General features: G+C 35.8%; 1 protein-coding gene across 1 annotated transcript in view; it reads right to left on the bottom strand.

Annotated features, from left to right (window-relative positions):
- Nucleotides 1–20,412, bottom strand: part of ptgs1 (prostaglandin-endoperoxide synthase 1) — a 32,987-nt gene extending 12,575 nt beyond the window's left edge. Inside the window, exons 1-6 of the mRNA XM_007243891.4 lie at nt 20,129–20,412; nt 19,230–19,328; nt 15,042–15,158; nt 10,755–10,895; nt 2,553–2,696; nt 838–1,019 (exon numbers count right to left, since the gene is read on the bottom strand). Coding sequence (XP_007243953.2) covers nt 838–1,019; nt 2,553–2,696; nt 10,755–10,895; nt 15,042–15,158; nt 19,230–19,328; nt 20,129–20,135 — 690 coding nt within the window. The 5' untranslated portion in view covers nt 20,136–20,412. The remainder of the gene's footprint in view (nt 1–837; nt 1,020–2,552; nt 2,697–10,754; nt 10,896–15,041; nt 15,159–19,229; nt 19,329–20,128) is intronic.
- Nucleotides 20,413–20,669: the final 257 nt, after the last annotated feature.

Raw genomic sequence — 20,669 nt, forward strand, 5'->3', positions numbered from 1 at the left:
ATTTAGGATTCAACTTTTTCAAACATTACCCAGTGAAGCTCCAGGTGTGAACCCAATTGTCCATATCAGTTTTACAGGATATTAACCAAACTTTATTCTGTTAGTTGTGAAAATGTTTCTCACAAGCAAAATATCTGGCTGCACACTACATACGGTAAGTCTAGACCAGATTCTCTAGACTTTTTCTATACATTTTCACTTACTTTTTAAAGACTTAGGTCTTAGGTGGGTCAATATTAATATAACATGCCGTTGTGTCCACAGCATAGTTCTTTAAATTGCATGCAAACCTTATGTAACAATACATTTTTCAAGATTTACTCTAAATTAACTTATCTTTAAGGTACTTTTTGATAATTGTATACAGTTTTCTTTGATATGGGGGTAGATTTTTGCCTTGATATGTTGAATGATTCTTATAAGGGGTAAATAACACAATTTTGAAAATAAAAAATTATGTAAATATCAAAATGTGTCCAAGGACTAATTTTTGAGAGCTAATCGTCTACCCTGTCGAGCATCTTGCAATAACAGGGTGGATGCATGCATGTCAGGAAATAAATATAATTATAGAAATACTGTATATAGAATGTGATTAAGCTATGAAAATATAAGTTGTGTGACAGTCATATAAATATAATACATTAAAAAAAACAAAAAAAAATTAAAAATCCATGTCGAAGTCAAGTTGAAAGTCAAAGGCACAGTAGTCTTACAATGACCGAGTTAAAATTATTACGTTTTTCATTTTATGGGCACTAAAATAATGCTATTTCAATACAACAGTATACCATTACAGATTATATATCGCCCAGCCCTATCAAATATTCAACTCACCCCATGACTGAGCGCTTTCGTAAAGCCCAGCCCCACCCGATTGTGTGTCTTGAAGAACTGGTGGGTGAAATGCTGAGCGAAAAAGGCGAACATTAAATTAGTTCCCTGAGGGTCTGGCCTGAATTTCCGCCTCAACATGAACTTCTCCACCATCAGCTTGGGGTCTGGAAGCTCGGTTTTCCCTGCGGACGATTGAAATATCAGTTACAGCAGCTGCGCAGGAAATAAGGCTACATGAGGTATTCAGACAGGATTTCTCCACATTACAGGTGTTTACAGAAAAAGAACTAATTCCTTTACAGAGTTATAAAATATTTAATAACTTCTTTCAGCTTATTTTTCAGTCTGTATTTTTGAAAGTCCCTTTGTGTTTCAGGGGATGTGTGTTTTGCTCTTCCTTAGTTCCTCTCCTTGGTTGGCTGGAATTGCTTTAAGGTGGTAAGCTTAGCATAGTTTACCTTTCCAGCTAACAAATTAGCACCAGTTTCATCAGAATAAAAACTTTAATCTGTATTGAATTCCAGTTTTCACCAAAATGAAAATGTTTAATTTAAAATACCCCCATGTTTCGGGGGCTGTGTGCTTTACAGTGCTAATGTGTTAGCTAGCTAAGCTAGCTAGCTAGGTATTTCTGTCGTTTAGTGTTGCCTTGTCAGTAAGCTCTGACTGCATAATGCATACCGTATTGTTCGCACTAAAAGGCACACTTAAAATCCTTTAATTTTCCCAAATATCGTCTTATTTATGAATTTTACCAGTCAGGCTGTGAGAAGCAGAAAAGCAACTTATCTAAAGTATATATAAGTGTTATACAGGGGTTATACAGGAGTTTAAGTAAAGTTTCTCCAGCAGTGAGGATGTAGCAGTATTAGCATTAGCCGCTAACCACAATGCTAGCTCTTTCATCATTTAGAGGTGAGTATTATCTGACTGTAATGCGTGTTTACCGTGTTAAAACATAGAGCTAATATCCCCCTGGTTTACCAGAATACTCAGGGTTCCTCAGTGTAGCGCTGCCGGGTGGCATTTACTAGCGATAAGCACTAACTGCACTGCAACATTTTAAATCTAAGGTTACTGTAAATAAACAGAAGCACTTTACTCACTCAAATAAACAGTTTTAAGGAGAGAAATCTGTGTAGATTAACACCCATCGCATAATTGACTGAAAGAAAATGTATTTTTTTTTTATTTTTTATAAGAATTACATTTTTGTTTTCGCTTCCACCAAGTTTCCTCATTAGAAGGGAAACATGGCGACACCCTTGCTCCTTACTATTGTCACTTAAAATGCGCCTTATAATACGGGAATTATTAAATAGTTATTTTATAATAAAAAAATGTTTATTATGAAAAACACATGAAAATATAAAAAACTGTAGGTGTGTGGATGAACAGTAGCACATATCGATTAGTAGGTGTGCTAAGGCTATATTAATCTAATGTTTTTTGACTAGTCTGAATGATTTATTAATATATTACTATATTAATAATATATATTAATATATCTACAAACACAATATATCTATTTTTCTTCCAATGTAAAGTGGCTCTGTTTAGCCTTATTTCATCATTGATCATTACCAAAGCTAGCAACTAGGTTCCACCTATACACAGGTACAACAAAAACATCACATGACTGAAATATAAACTGAGAATATAGAAAAGACATTCAGAGTCCTTCTTTGTTCTTTAAAACAAAGGACAAAGCATACCTTTAGTCCCCATAGGTGTAGGGCAGTCCAGAGGCACTGGGGGCAGGATTCGGGTGTAGTAGGTGTTGTTGGAATAGGTCTCCCAGTTCACGTAGTCATATTTGGAGTTGTAGGTGGGAGGGCTGGGAATTAAGTTGGCTCGCACTGTGAGAGAACAGAGGCAAAAACAATACAGTGGAAAGAATGTAATGCAATGCTATGAATGACTTCTGGAACTGGAATAATTACAAATTACAACAATTAAAAAAAAGTACAAAAGTCTAATGTTAAAAAACTCTTGATTAAACTTAGTAAAAATAGTTCTTTATAATTAAATATGGCAGAGCATTTTAAATCAATATACCTTCATTAACAAGGTTTTGAACTTAAATTAACCTGATTGTGCCATCTCTACCAATATGCCTCTTAGATCATGTAAATCACACCACATACATTTGGTTTGTGTTTGGTGGAATTTTCTTCAGTAAGCATATTATTTTCAGCATATTGTAATTAATATGTTTAAAACATCACACAAGTGAATCGTTAGCATGTTGTGGCACTTTATTTATTTATTTTTGTATTTGTGCTTTGTGTTTTTGATTATCTGATTCTTTTTTTTTAATAAAGGAAGTGGCTTCATTACCAAATTATGGCAAATTAAAGAGCCATTTAGATGCTTAAATGTCTCTATGCCTGGTATTAAGGTTCTTTAATGGTATATTATTATTAAAATGGAGATCTTCTTAAACCTGGCTGTTAAATCCAGTACTCTTCATGTAACAAGGGTTTCTGCTAAAACCAGGTTAATTACTGTGCTTTCTTAACTCCTGACCCAGAATGGGTGTGGGATCACTGGAATTCAGACTTGTGTCCGGTGATAGGAGAGAACTCTCGTTAACTAGAGGTGCCACCTGGTACACCCATACTTCCTTTAGCTTGTCAAATAATTTACTGCTTCACAAACAGACATGACTGCTGCTCGTCTCTCCCACTACCAGGTTTTGGACCATAGATTTTTACACCAAAATTCTCGAATTTCTAGAATATGTTGGGCTGCTGTGTTGCCATGCATTTTAAAGGTACTTATGGTTTCTTCAGACAGACAGCTAAATAAAGCTAATATACCTTGCTAACTTATGGTTTTGTTCTGTATTGTTATTTATTGTAAGACATAATAGCAAACACAAAAACACAGTAGTCCAAATAAAGTTTATATTAGCTTAGAACCGCTTGTTACTAGTTCTGAAATTGAGCCCAGAACAAAAAATGGTACTTTAATCCAGTAACAAAATAAAACACCACTAACACCCTGTAAATGATGAGGATAGTATGTGTGAATAGGATTATAATATGAGAATTGGCTTGAGCCACGTAGGCCAAACTGAGTATAATATGGGAATTGGCCCAAGCCACTTGTGCCAAACCTTGGTTACTGAGTATATTACAACACTAGGCCTGAGCTTCTTGTGCTAACACCCTGGTTGCCAAGTGTAATATGTGAATTGTCTCGAGGCACTTGTGCCAAACACCAGTTGCCAAATATAATATGAAAATTGGCTTGAGTCGCTTGTGCAAAACCTTGGTTACTAAGTATATTTTGGAATTGGCCCGAGCTACTTGTACCAACACCCTGGTTGCCAAGTATAACATGAGAATTGGCTCAAGCCACATATGCCAAAACCCAGTTGCTGAGTATAATATGGGAATCAGCCAAAGCTTCTTGTGCCAACACCCTGGTTGCAAAGTATAATACAAAATTGGCTCGAGCCACGTTTGCCAAACCCCAGTTGCTGAGTAAAATATGTAAATTGGCCCGAGCTGCTTGTGCCAACACCCTGGTTATAATTTCCACCCTGGAGTATAATTTTGGAATTGGCCCGAGCTACTTGTACTACATCGTGGTTGCCAATTATAACATGAGAATTGTCCCAAGCCACTTGTGCCAAACCCTGGTTACTGAGTATAATACAACACTTGGCCTGAGCTTCTTATGCCAACACCCTGGTTGCCAAGTATAATATGAAAATTGACTCGAGCCACTTGTGCCAAACCACGGTTGCCAAGTATTAAATGAAAATGAGCTCAAACCACTTGTGCCAAACCCTGGTTACCAAGTATAATAAGACAATCGGCCTGAGCCACTTGTGCCAAACTCCAGTTGCTGAGTAAAATATGGGAATTGGACCGAGCCACTTGTTAAAAAAAAAAAAAAAAAAACCTGGGTACCAAGTATAATAGGACAATCTGCTCAAGCCGCATGTGCCAACAACCTGGTTGCAGAGTATAACACACATCCGGCTGATGAATTCTCAACTGATGCTGCCTAATATTAGCCAAGATTGTGTCAATTCTTCATGCTATCTGGCTAATAACTAATAACTAAAAAAAACACACACACACACAACTTGAGCTTCAAATGAAAGTGAATTATCTGACATTACATAAAGGCCTTTTGTTCCATAATGATCATTTCATAATGGCCTTTTATTCTGGCCTTTCTGTCTGCTCCCCTGTTCTGAGGTTATGTAATCTCCTGCAGTCAGCTCTGGAGGGTTAACTGGGGAGATAGCAGAGAGCTCACGCTCGCCAATAACTCTTGGCAGCAGTGGAGGGATGTGAGGAATTTGAAGGCTTGCTGTGGAGTACATGAATTACCATAGCAACTCAGGGGCCCTACTAACACTGGAGTGAACACAGCCATAAAAAAGGAGGTAAAATGTAACGGACGATATCATCCTTTATTGTAACATAGACTGACACAGCAAAGCATCAACATCACTGAGAGCATGGCGAATTCTCACGTTCTCATACCACTTCATGTTCAAAAAGAGGAAAGAGAACGCTGTGGAACAGAATTATGGGAGGAAGTGATAAAGCAGTAAATCAACACTCAGCCTGAGCCCCAACCCACAGACAGAGGTTGGGTAAATATGGGCAGGATGTTATGTCAATGAAGGTTGCTTTTAGACACTTTAGAGGAACACAAATGTGCAGGATCAACTGGTCTGAACCATTGAGCAAAAGGAGTGCAGAAGTAGTTCAACATATATGCAATATATTGTGTCAGCATCGTTATTGCAATGTGCGTATAGGCAATAATTACATTGCAAAATGTGCAGTGTGACGTAAGGCAAAATAAATCAAACACATCATCCTATAGCTTAGGAGTGGGCGATATGGCCCTAATATAATATTTTTTATTGCATACAATATGATATGGCGCACGCCTAACTGAGATATATATTTTAAAATTCAATAATTTTATCAGATTTCTAACAGAAGTCAATTATCCAGAATGTCATAATACTAATAATAATATATATGATAGAAGATATATAATGGGACATGAAAACAGTGTGATTTTATTGGGTAAAAACAGCAAAAAAAAAAAAAAAGTTGTACCCTGGGTGGGTGATATGGCACAATATTTTAGGGTATAATATCGGTCACGATATTCAACAATGTTGGCAATATTATTACATACGATACGATATGGCACACCCCTACCACAGCCCCACTTTTTGTTTAATACAAAAAGAAAATGTGAGTTGTTCTCATTTTATTTGATATACCTGCAAGGTAGATTTTACAAATATCAAATATCATTAATTTTGCATCAATCTTTGATACACAGAGTGCATTATTAATGCCATGAATAAAAAATAAATAAAAATAAAACGTTTTTTGGATTGTGGAGGATAAACACTTTTTTTTGTTTACTACATAATTCTGTATGTGTCCCTTAATTGTTTTTTATTTCTTTAATAGTAATCTACAATGTAAAAATTAAATTAAATACTGAAATAAAGAAAAACACTGAAAAAGAAGAGGCGTCCAAACTTTTGACTGGTACTGTACCTTTTTTTTTTAAATGGTCAGGACCACACAGAACCACCACAGAGCAGGTAGGCTGTTTTCTATTTGTGTGGTGGATCATTCATTCATTCTCAGCAGTGACACTGATGGACATGGTGTTGGTGTGTGTTAGTAATATGTTGTGTGTTAGTGTGAGTCTATCAGATGCAGCGGTGCTGCTGGAGTTATTAAACACCTTAGTGTCACTTCTGGGCTGAGAATAATCCACAAACAGCATCCTGTGGGTGAAGCTTCTAGGTAAGAATGTCTAATAAAGTTGATAGTGGGTCGACAGTGAGTGTTATTATCGCATGACACATGTATCGAAGGAGGCTTGCGCTTGTCCTGAACTTCCTGGCATCATTAGCATTGCAAGTTATAAAACTGGGGATATCCTGGATTAAATAATAAAAAGTTTTAAGATGCACAATACCTTGGTGGCCTTCTCATGAAGAGCTAATTGAATTATCTGTATGTAATAGAGAAGAACATCTAAGTGCAGTGACTAAGCACACTTTATAAAGATAATTCTATTTAGAATTAACGTAAATAGAGAAAATGTTACCAACATTTAACAGAGATTTGTTTTCACTGCTATCTAAAAGCCAGTCTAAACACAGGCTCGATCCATGTTGTTGAGCAGCTTTCATGCCGTAAGAGCTTAAGTGCTCTTGTGTGGTCTTCTGCTTTGAACAAGATGTTACATTCATGTGTTTATATTCATTTCTGGAACGCTTGACCTATATTAAAAAAGATTTACAGATAATATTACACTCAAATGATGAGATAGCTCTTTTGATCTATAGTACTCATCAAAAACACACAGGAGACACAAACACTACCTACAGCACACACAGTCAGATTATCTGAAAGTCTGAGCAGAGCATGAGCTGATCACAACTAAAGTTGTTATTGTGCAGAGCAAGACCCTATGGGTTTAGATGTTTAGATTGTGTTAGATTGTGGATACAGAAGAGAGAGCAGCTGCAGCTGAGAAGGAGCCAACACCCTGTCAATAGCTCACATTACCCAGCCTGTTCTTCAAAGGAAACAGTGGCTGATAATCATGATTAATCTTCTAAGTTACGTGAGAGACTTTAACAAAAGCCTTCAGATTTTAAATGTTGCCAAGTAAAACAATTTAACTTCACAATAATTAAAGTAAGCAATTGCGTATTTCACTTAGAAAGCGAAAAGATTCCTGTCAAAGTGAAAAAACAGAGCTTTCCCACACTTGTGATGCTGTTATTCAAACCTCCAACATTGGAAATTAAATGAAATGCCAAATAAATAATATAAATATAATATAAATAAATATTCCAAGTGCTTCTATGCAACTATGTACATTTAACATTTTACAGTAAATACTACTGAAATGGGGGGCTTAGTTTTATATATGTCTTATTATATTTCTAAGCCCTATCTGAACAGGATTAGTTTCTCAGGGGGACGTCTGTGAAAAACATATCATACTTCTACTCAGTGATGAAACTGCATCCGGACTGCAATAAAAAAAAAAAAACAGGAGGACCAGTGAGTTTTTAGGCTTTTTCGGTCACATCACATCGCGTTCAGTAGCTCCTCCATTTCCACACGCTGTTGTGTTTTTACGTGGATCTCTGTGGAAACGCACACCCAAAGTGTAATTACGGCGCATGGCAGTGGACAAATAGCTATTTTATTAAACGTGAGGAGACGAAACTCAGAGATGTGCGTCCGGACAGGACTAAAATTACCGGAGGACCATGGAGTTCAGCAAAAAACAGTAGATAATTCAGCCTGTAATTTTCTCAAAGGATGTCTGAGAAAAAACACATACATGGTCGTTCTGGACGGAAATAAAATTACAGAGGACGCCCCCATAAAAGAGATAATTACCCCAGGACCCCCTGAGAGGCTAATCCCGTCCGGATAGGGTTTTAGAAAAAGTGTATTGCCTGTTGTAGTTCTGTATCTGTTTCTCTGTATACTTTAATATTATTATCCTCACTTCATCCTGTTCTTCATTGGTCAGGACCCCATAGAATAGATCTCCACAGACCAGGTATTATAACAAGTTCGGGGGGTATGTGAATTGCATATGTACCTGTGTTGAACATTCACTGCCAAGATAGCAATGAACATCTGACTGTTATTTACTGTAATTGGTGCACCTGTGTTTTCTGTTGCCAAGATAGCAATACGCCAGAAAGTTACCTAAACACAACTCATTTCGTGATCACCATGCCCAAGCAGTGGCTTCTGTCCACTGCTAGTTGCAATAGGCCTCATAAATATACACTGCCTGGCCAACAAAAAGTCACCACATGGATTTAAGTAAGTAAATGATGTGGGGTTAAAGCTGCAGTTGGTCAGGTCTAGGTTCAGCAACAGTATGTGCTGAAAGAATGAGGTCAGCTGACTGACTACCTGAATATACTGAATATAGATCAGGTTATTCCATCAATGGATTTTTTTCTTCCCTGATGGCACAAGTATATTCCAAGATGACTAAGCCAGAATTCATGGGGCTGGAATTGTGAAAGAGTTGTTCAGGGAGCATGAGATCATCATTTTCACACATGGATTGTTCACCAGAATTTACTCATTAAGAATCTTTGGGATGTTCTAGAGAAGGCTTTGTGCAGCAGTTAGTCAGACTTTACCATCCTGAATGCAGATCTTGGTGAAAAATGAATGCAACACTGGATAGAAATCTGGATAGAAATCGATCTTGTGACATTGCAGAAGCTTATTGAAACAACGCCACAGTAAATATGTGCCGCAATCAAAGCTAAAGACGGTCCAATGAATGTAAGAGTGTGTGACCTTTTTTTTTTTGGTCAGGCAGTGTATGTAGGTTTATCTCAGTTATTATATATAATGGCATAAACAGATGGTTCACAAAAAGATTATCTAAATGTCTCAGCAACAATTTATGATTGTTATTTATGATAATGAGTAACCCACCACCCATATAATATAATCTGCTTTGTGGTGGTCTTGTGGATTCCTGGCTATTAAAGAAACAAGGAAGTGGTCCTAATGTTATGCATGCATGGTGTATGTACCGTATTTTAAACGTTTAAGAGGACAGGGCCAGCCGTAGATGTAGGGCTACATAAAGACGTGAAACATGCCAGATTCAGATTTACGTAAAGTGATTCAGTGAGGCAAGAGATGATGACTGAATCCCAAACCAATGTGCGCTCTGCAAATATTTATATTGGAAACTGCGTTGAGGTCTGGACTGATGTCCATCAGCTGTGAAGGATCTGTCTGCAGATCGGGAGGGAAGTTTTATGGTGTATACGGCCTTGTGTTTATGTATCACAGGACGAGCTTCTATGCTACACTGAGGACCAGATGTACGCATGTGAAAAGGTTGAAATGTGACTTTTATGTTAAGTGGGATTGTTTCCCATCAAAACATTTCACAGAATTATAATTTAACCTTCACTCTAAGAAAAAGGATTCTAAATAGTACTTCAGAGGATTCTTTGAATCATTACCGAACACGGTACACATGGATTATTGACGAATTAGCATAAATAATTTGACGTAACTGCTTTCTTTACAATCGTTAAGTAATGTTTGAAATCTTGAGTATACTGAATTTAAAACTTAATTGTAAGTTAATACAATTATTATTTTTTTATTATATTTATTGCTTTGCACAATAATTTAACATAAAACAGAATTTATTTTAGTTTAGAAAAATTTTTTACAGTGTATAGAAACTCTAAAGCATCCAAATACACTAGCATGCCAAAAGTCAGGGGATAGCAATATCTACATTGATCATGAAGTGTTACCTCAAGAGATGGCTTCAAAGTACTTACACTTGTATAAGTTATGAGGCATTATCTCGTGTGTGAGGTTAAAAAATAAGGTGTTGTGAAAGTTCTAATGAGCTCAAAATAACCTTTTACAGCCCACAACAAGAAGGTCAATTATACATAATGCATGTATTTGATCTTTTAGTCTACTTAAGGTGGCCAGGGGAGAATGACTACACGCTTACAGTAAGATTAAAAAAATTGTGCACACACCCATTTTTGCCAGAATTCAGTGGAAATTAAGCTGCCCATAGCAACAGACTAAACACAATTAGTACAATGTAAGTTCTAACAGGGCTTGACAGTGTGTGCCAGATTTTTTAAATCAGATCTAACCCACCTGAGAATGGTCTGATCAAAATTGTGAGAGAGTTGTTAACTGCTCCTTCTTATATCATATGAAAAGGAACATGTTATTTCTGCACTCTTTGTGAAGAACCCAAATGATTTATTAATCATTGTCACTGCCTAAATGTTTTAGCTTTTGAAATGTCACTGCTTTTTAGATTTATTTTTTTTATTATTTGTTTTACTCAAGGCAACTGACCTGTAAGCACCACGCGCATGAGCCATTCCCTCAGGAAGGTTTTATTGATGATATCCCACAGCCAGTGAAAGTGGGTCAGGATGTAGTGGGTGAAATCGGGGCCTGGCCTCAGGAACTCATAGATTCTGGTCCAGAACTCAGCTACAAAAAGGACAAAAAGACAAAAAACATATATTTGAGACTATAATGTAATGTGACAGCGAGTGTATATGTATCTTACTGGTTTTGTATGTCAGCATTTCTCATGTATATCTAAGTTTAGTGGTTGGAAAAGAAAATATATGCTCTATAAGTCAGGCAGGGGAAACCTTGACACTGTGCTATTTGTTTATTACAGGCCACTTGTTTAATGGTGCCTATCAAGATTCTTGGCCTTTACAGTTGTCACCATATCACATCAGTCCACCCCATTGCGAGTTTATGCACGCTGTGGCTGCTTCTGTGGAAGACATTTAAGCAGGAAAAACCCAAAACAATTACAGTAAACTTCTGAGCATTTTGTGCCTAGGACCCTCATTTCCGTCCCTCCTCTAATTTTTTGTTGATTTTTTTAATTTACTACATTCTTTGAACTAGGGATGGGCGATATGGCTCTAAAATAATATCACGATATTTCAGGGTATTTTTGCGATAACGATATACTTGGCAACATAGGAAAACAGAAAAAGCAGTTCATTAATTTCAGGAATATAGTATAATAGTATAACAGTATAATCATAATGTAAAATAAAATAATGCAGCAAAAAATATTGCAGAATATTTTCATGCATATAAACTGCAAACTAAAACAATTATACAATAAATACACCTAAAGCTTCACAGTAAATAATGGACTACTTTTAAGACAAACCTTCCCTATTATCACGATATGGATTTTTAATGTCATGATATTTCTGTGTCACGATATATTGTATACCATATAATTTTGCCCACCCCTACTTTGAACACACAAACTGTCCCTTAGTGTTTAAAAATTTCTTGATGAACGGACCAATAGAAATTCTCCAAAACGACCTGAAATAAACTCTTTCTACATTGACTTCCATTGAAAGTTAAGAAGGTTTAAATTTCTTTGCTGTAAAGTTGCTGTTTTGGAAGATACATACATTTTATTGGACAGTGACGATATGAATTCCAAAAAAAGTTTTATATGGTTCAGGCAGGAAGTGGCGCATATAATAAATGAAGATATATTTTCTAGAATAAGTTTATATTAAACATCAAATATGTATATTTTGTTTGCATTATATTCTTTTAAAGTAATGCAGTTAACCAGTGATATCTGCCTTCAGTCTCATCACAGGAACGTTGCAAAATATCCTGACACTGATCATATCTTCACTCTTTATGACTGTGTTAGTTTAACATATCTGAAGTAAATAAATACACAATTATTAATGTGAATCAATTTAATTCACATTCAAAGAACTCTTCTTGTGTTATGGCTTTTCTTAACTACTTTTTAATTCATAATTTAATAGATAACTGACCTACAACATTGACTTCATTCACAGACCTTAAATGTTCAACATGTTCTGAAATGTCATCACAGGAACTTTCATGTTTCAGTAGATGTGAATCGTGTATTTAAGGAATGTAAAAAAAAATTATTAAACTGTTATTTAGTCAATTTGTCTACAATAAATGTGATAAAATCTTGTTTACACATGAAACATGAAGGAAGGCGTCTTCTCTAGAGAGAGGAACATCTCCGCAGACTGTAAGTTCATACTAAAGATTTAACACCTGATACGGTGCATAGCATAGAGTAATGCATGAGCACCAGAAAAAAAACATGATACAGCAAAAAAAAAAAAGAAAAGCCACCAAAGGTCTCATATTCTAGTGATTTTCTCACAGTTAAGGCAGCAACTGTGTAAACTGCCACCAATGCAGCATCATTAGGCTGTCAAAATTCGGAGAGGAAAGCACCAGATCCCCAGCTCTAATACATCAGCCAACAGATGCCTGTGCAGATCATCATCACAATGGGAGTGATGTGGGGAGAGAGTGTCACCTACCCACCCATCCAGAGAGAGCAAGGCCTACTGTGCTCTCTCGGACTCTGGCTGCTGATGGCAAAGTATCATGAGCCCCCTGGCTATAGTCTTAGCATCCAAAACACCACTACAAGATGACATATCACAATTTTTACTGGTTGTTCCCTAATGTAAGACTTTATTTATCACTTTTGGCATGTGGTATGTAAACTCATGTACGAGCTAAAACTGGTTTCTATATACTTTTCATCATAATATTTGTATACATTTGTATTTTTTCATATTATATACAAGAAAAGGCACATTTTTGCTTATTCAATGTTGCAAAACCAATAATTAAAACACTGTTACACTAGCTTACACCAAATCTGTCAGGCACAATGCTGCTGCGGGCTGAATCCAGAGGATCTGCCAGGTATGCGCAATCTTTTTAATGAGAACAGTGTGTGTGCGTTTTTTGCACTCCTTGTTTGTTTATGTTACTGTTTCCCCAGAATGATTTGCCATTGCCAGACATCTGGTGCTAGAAATCTGGTGCATTCTGTGCTTTAGAAAAGATTAAACAGCCATTATCACACATAATATTCCTCACTATTCACAGAGGGAACTTAATCCTTTCAGAACCTACATCCATTACAATGGACATCATGTATTTTCTTTATTACTAAATGATTTGTTGCACGTAACACTATTTAAGATTTGAGAGCTGCTGTTCACCAGAATAGACCATTAACCAGCCAATGAATACGTTTATAAACCAACGAAACAGAAGCTCAGTCCCACAGGAAAAACACAGTAGTTCTAGAGCCATTCAGGTACAGGAAGTAACATCTAAATATGACTGATTTAATGTGATTTAATGTTTTTTTTTTACTGTTTAGCGATAGTTTATGAAATAAAAATGAAATTCTAAAATATCACACACAGGCTTTCAATGCAATGGAAATAAAATGCTATTAAATATCTTAGTTAATTGGATTTATTGGCTCTATAGATTTTATAGTACAATATTAGAGTCTTCTTTTCTATGCATTATAGACAGAAAACAGCATTCTTACAGTTTTTCCATCACTAGAGATAATTTAGGTCTGAAAGGGTTAAACAAAGTAGTGATGAAATAGACGCCAGCTATGTTTTAGCTTGAATGTAACCAAATGTTAGATATTTAGTTAAAAGTTAAATTAGTGAAATAAAAAGTGACAAAAATAGTTTTTCTAAAGTTACCTCCGATTCACAATGCACCTAACAATGCGATAATATTACGATATATTGTGATATATTACTTGATATATCACAAGAATATTCTCTCCGATACTTTGACAACAAATATTCTTCACTGCAGTTTTGCCTTATTTAATTGATTAGCGACCAAATGGAGAATTAAAGGAGAAACTTTAGTAAGTTTGGGGAGCTCATGTTTCAATAGATATTTTTCAATATTTGACGTCAAAAGAAAGCCGCTATGATATATTATTATATCTAGACTTTGTCTCTAAAAAGGTCTCTAAAAAAGTATAATATATAAGTTTGAAGATTTTTTTTAATTTCTTTCCAATTTAATGAACCTCCATATCCTTGCAAATGTTCTAGGAAGAACTATTAAAATTCATATTTAGAGCCTTTTTATGACGAGAAAGTTCTATTAATATTTATTTTTTCTTTTTGGGGGGGGGGGGGGGGGGTAACAACTTTACACATTTCAGTATGGTTCTATTCAAAAAAAAAAAACATGTATATAATCCAAACTTTTTAATTAGAAAGAGTTGGTCTTGATCCAGACCTACTGAACCATGGTCCAGTTTGTTTGCTTTTTTTTTTTTTTTTTAGATAATTCAGATTTTTAGACCAATTCCAGAGAGTTAAGGCAGGCTATCGTCTCTCTCATAAATAATGTAAAAAAAGGAAAAAAAGAACCAGTGTTGTGCTGAAATCTGCTCCCCTTAACAAGCACACATGTCACACAGCAGTATGGGTACAACAAATTATGCTGGTGATTACTGTATCTACTGTAACTGTAGATTAACACTTATTTATCATTCTGCTGCATGTTGTGCATGCACTGGAAAGGAAACCGAATCTTGAAGAGAAGCAGGATTCGACACAACATGCTGAAAGGCAAAAAGCACCAATTGCATCCAAAGTACACCCTCCTACAAATCAATTAATATTAAGAACAAATGGGCATAGCCCATGTTGGTGATGACATGCAAGGCAAAATGTCATTGTGCTGTAAATAAGAAAATATAAGGATGAAAATATATGAATTAAAAAAAACATTTTTACTTACGGTTAGTGCAATTTTGTCCATAGTACCCAGTTCTGGTGCAATCACATTCATATCCTTCCAGCCCATACCTCACACAGACGCCACGGTTCTGACAGGGGTAGTAGCAACAGGGATTCACTGGAAACATAAGACCAAAATAATATAACAATTACTCTGATAAAACTTTTTTTAAATGATCTGTAATATTTAACGTAAAACCTTGGGGGTGTACCAATCCGATACTCAGTATTGGTATCGGATTGAAACTGTCCAAAAATGAGAGTCAGTAACTCCTAGTAGTAATACGAGGAACACTAACATAACCGCTCAGCGATATGTGCAGAACATCCTGCAGCTACATGTGTTGCCTCTGATGGCATAACCTCCACTTGACAACTGCTTATTTTTCATGCTAGCCCACAGTACACAGGAAATTTGGCAGTGTTAAATCAACACTGTTAGTGTTATATTAACACTGAGAGTGTAAAGTTTAACACTAACAGTGTTGATTTAACACTGCCAAATTTCCTGTGTAGGGGTGGGCGATATGGCCCTAAAATAATATCACAATATTTCATGGTATTCTCACGATACTCTTGGTATTATGACAAAACACTGAATTAAAAAATATATATTTCGAGAATACACTACTGCAACAAAATGAAAACTAAATTGTATTATTGCATATGATATGATATGGCACACCCCTAACTGAGATATTAAAAAATACAAGAATTTTATCAGATTTAAAACAGAAGTCAATGATCCAGAATGTCACAATACTAATAATGCGCTCCATATATCTACATATATCCAGGATTAAAGTAAAATAAATGATACTGAACAGATATATTCTGTCTCTAGTAGACATATAATGAAATATAAGAACAGTGTGAATTTTTCTTTTGCTAAAAAAAAAAAAAAGTAGTACACTGATGTGATAATTAGGGGTGGGTGATATGGCACAATATTTCAGGGTCTAATATCGGGTACCACTTTAAAATAAGACTACCTTTATAAAGGGTTTATAAATGGTTTACAATTAGTTTATTAATGGTTACTAATTAGGTTGTAAATGCCTTAAAAATCATTAATAATCAGTTATAACACGTACGTAGAAAGGGCAACAATGACCTGTTGTTTGCCAAATAGTGAACCCAAAGCCATCTATATTGTTGCCCTTTCTCATATGTGTTATAACTGATTATTAATGATTTTAAGGCATTCACAACCTAATTAGTAACCACTAATAAACTAATTGTAAACCATTTATAAACCCTCTATAAAGGTAGTCTTATTTTAAAGTGGTACCTAATATCGTTTACGATATTCAAAAATGTTGCCTATATTATTACGTAAGATATGATATGGCACAACCCTAGCCCACAGACAGCAAAGGTTTCCCAGGAATATCTCTATCTGAATGCAACTAAACTTGAATTTTCAATCTAATAGTGCAGTAATTTAAATATATTGGTAGATACTCAAGGTTGCAGTATCGGTATTGGTGTCATGCATGAAAACGTTTTTGTAGTGCACAGTAGGTGTTTACATCATTTAAACTAAAATGTGAATAAATTATACAGTTAATAAAAGCCTACAGAACCAGGCTCAAACCTGCTAAAGCCTGGAACATGACAAGAATGACTATTTTTCACTTTTTCATGACTTTTTTCTGCTTTCACTCTGACTGACATGACCCAAATATAGCACAACTTCTGAATGAAATGTGGTCGCCTGCACTACGTGAGAGATAACCAGACTCTCCCACAATTCTTCCAGGCAGTTCCTGTCCCACATTTCCCTGAAGTGGCTTTTTATTAAGATAGATTCCTATGTAAAGCAGCAGAGAACATGAAATATGACTATGTCTACTAGCTGCAGCAGGTAGAGTCATTTCTGTGTTTCTGAGGGGAGCCAGGTTCTGTGGTCCAATGCCAGATTCCCAGCAGTGATCTGATACATTTGCTGAGAGAATCCAAGAAAAATATTTTTGTTGCAAAAAAAAAAAAAAAAAGAAAGTCCCCGCTGACTCCAGGTGCTCTAGGTTGTGAAACACATTTGTTTGGACAGATGAAACCCAGATTAAGTTGAGTTCTGAGATCGAAAAGTAGGGTTTAAAGATGTGAAGCATACAGCATTGTCTGTTAAACATGGTGGAGGAAGTGTAGAGGTCTGACAGGTAAAGTGCAGTAATAAAGTTTGTCTCGGACAATCAGCACTTTCACTGGACAACTAAACACTACAATAGTTTACAAATCCTAAAATTTTAATTGTGCTTAAGTATATTTGTGAAAAAAAAAAACACTTTAATAACACAAGTCATTAACATTGAATTATTTTATTTTAAAGAAGGATTTATTACATAGCAATGGCCACAACGTACAACTCTGAAAAAAAGATTCAGTTTCTGCCATTCAGTTTCTGAATCAGTTTATATGTTTAAGTAAAATGAACATTGTTGTTTTATTCTAGAAACTTTGGACAACATTTTTCCCAAATTCCAAATAAAAATATTGTCATTTAGAGCATTTATTTACAGAAAACGAGAAATGGCTAAAATAACAAAAAAGATGCAGAGCTTTTAGACCTCAAATAATGCAAAGAAAACAAGTTAATATTCATACATTTTTAAGAGTTCAGAAATCAATATTTGGTGGAATAACCCTGGTGGTTTTTAATCACAGTTTTCATGCATCTTGGCATGTTCTCCTCCACCAGTCTTACACACTGCTTTTGGATAACTTTATGCCTGCACTCCTGGTGCAAAAAATCAAGCAGTTCAGCTTGGTTTGATGGCTTGTTATCATCCATCTTCCCCATAATTATATTCCAGAGGTTTTCAATTTGGTACAATCAAAGAAACTCATTATTTTTAAGTGGTCTCTTATTTGTTCCAGAGCTGTATGCACTGCTTTTGTGACTGGTCACACCTTTCATATTGGAGGTGTAGCGTTTTTTTTGTTTTTTTTCTAAAAATCATTCAAAGGAAAAAGAGTAAAGAACAGAGTGTAACCAACACCACTATAAATTGTTCATTTGCTGACAGATGCGGAATGTACTAAAATCAAGCTGCTATTTATTTTGACCTTATAACTCAAGCTGCTTATTGGAAAAGTAGGCTATAATTTAAATTCACAACAGTTAACCCTGAGTTTACTTCAGAACTCACACGTTGATGATCAAATGGTCCTTTGTGGTTTAACAATACAAAAATTCTCGTATATATATATGTGTTTTTTTTAAGAACATTTATTACGCTACTTGTTATGTGTTTATGCTGCTGTGAGTTCACCTCTGCTAACACTCAAAAAGATTACTCATCTGCCATTTACCTATACAGAGATACTCTAAACTAAAAGAGGACATGCAGGCTGATATATGTGGACTCATCCCAAGCAAGCCTGGACTCGCTCTTCACTCCTCATGCATGCCTCCAGGGGTAGATAAACTCTGATGGGAATGAAATTCTTGAGTGTGTGTGTGTGTGTGTGTTTTTCTCCTTTTGAAATGGAACATTTGACTTCCCAAACTTTTCCGAGCAGCACGGATGCAATCATCAAAAACATTTTTTTCCAAATGTGCAATTGGAAACTCACTGCAAATGTACTGTGACATGCAGGACAGCAGCTTTAGATTTACAGTAGGTTGGCATTGAATTTAACTTTAAGACTTTAAGGCCCACAGTAAAACTTGGTTACGTCAGTGAAACTTGTATATATTGTATAACAATGCTTCTCAAACTGTGGTACATACCTAGTTTTACATATGTTGGTATGTAGTGCTTAACCCAAAGACCCTGTGTGTAAGTATGTAAGCCCACATTTTAGGTCTTCACTCTCAAAACTACAGTACTAAAGAATTTACTACTAATATAAACTTCACTGGACCTACAACTGAACCCTGTGGGACTCCACATTTCCAAATACCAGTAGCTTCTCTATTGTGGTTAATAGCCCACACACAGCAATGTAAGGTTTAAGGAAATGGCATGCACACATCGTAGTTCACTTTTTCAATCTTTGCTCCAAGTTTCCTAGATGTTGTAAATGTCTCAGCAGGAATAAAACATCATAATAAACCAATAGTTTACAGCTTTCCCATACATTAGCTTTAGTACATGGACATTTGAAGGTTTTACCCTGATCACACAAGAACCACTGTCCTAAAACAACACATTTCTTTTCTTTCCAGTGTTAGTCCACCTACCAGTTTTGGCTGGTGCTGAGTTTTCTTCCTCTACTTCACCCGTGCATAATGTCCATTCCTGCAGCAGGGTAAATGTGCATAGGAGCAGAACTTGGCTCACTGCAAAAGAGTGCAAAACTTCTGAGGTTATGTGCTAAAATCTACAAAACTATAGATAGTTAAATTTAAGCCATTTGTTACAGTGCAAAAACTTTTAGCAAATAAAATCTCATTTCAAAGCAACAAATCTTTATTTTTCTTTAATCAAGCATTGTGTAAAAGTAAGTTCACTTTGCTTATTTTAGCAACAACAAACTTAAAAAGTCTCACTTAGTATTTTCACATATTTTAAGTCCTTTGAACTCAAAATATGCATAAAATATCACCAGCCAAGCTATTCTGATCCTAAAGATTAAATACATCAAATAAGGGATGATTTCTATTGATTAAAGTCTTATTTCAAGAATTTTGAGATTTTGAGACTACTCATTATATTTTAACCCACCTCAGGCAACAAATCTGATTTTTGGTTATTGCACCAAACCATACTGTACCATTTGTATTTATTTACATTTTTGTATTTATTTATTTTCAATATTCTTATAATGGTACAAGGCATAAATACATTCAATAAAATGAGTCATACAAGTGGGTCATGGATAAAAATGTGCATATGTGCAAGATATACTTTCATTTTTCTTATAAACTTACTAAAACAGTGTTTTTTTTTTGTTGCCTTTGGGCAACATTATGCAGGTAGGATACACTACTTGTGTTTTGAATAATTACAATAAAGCATTGCATAGACTGCATAGACTATTAGCAGACTTTTTTGCTTAATATAGGCATATACTCATTTTTATATCTTTTTATTCTAGTTTGCAGTTTATAAGGTGAAGAAGCAGCTCTCCATAACTTACCTTTCATTGTTAGACCTTCAGAAACTCCACAAAAAACTCCACAAAACAGCTGTAAAAGATGATGTAACTTGCAAGGTCCAGAAAAACAAACCAGAAAATTGATTAAAAAACCTAATCCAAGTTCAGGACCCCTTCCAGGTGCACTAGTTCCAAGTGACTCTGCTCTGCAAGTCTCGCAGGGAGAGTGTTTAGGTTATATAGTGTGAGAGAGAGTGAGGTGAACAGACAACCAGCACCCAAACCAGACCAGACCAGAGGAGAAACCAGCTGTCAAGAGAAAGACTTTTCTTCCCCAGCAGATATGAATGGACCCCCCACCCCATCCTCCCCACTCTCCCCACCCCCTCCAATCTTGCCCCCACCCACACCCCACCCCCTGGGCCTAAGTGCAGACATGAGCACACTCACTGCAGGCTTCCTTCTCAGAACATTAAACTACATGTCCTGGATCATATTACAAGGAAGGGGTCAGCCAGTCAGCCAGTCTGGGCTTGTAGGTACTGTACAGGTGAAACAGCGCCACCGTGCGGATGCTGCCTGT

The sequence above is a fragment of the Astyanax mexicanus genome, chromosome 22 (genome assembly GCF_023375975.1).
Source record: "Astyanax mexicanus isolate ESR-SI-001 chromosome 22, AstMex3_surface, whole genome shotgun sequence".
Classification (NCBI taxonomy): domain Eukaryota; kingdom Metazoa; phylum Chordata; class Actinopteri; order Characiformes; family Acestrorhamphidae; genus Astyanax; species Astyanax mexicanus.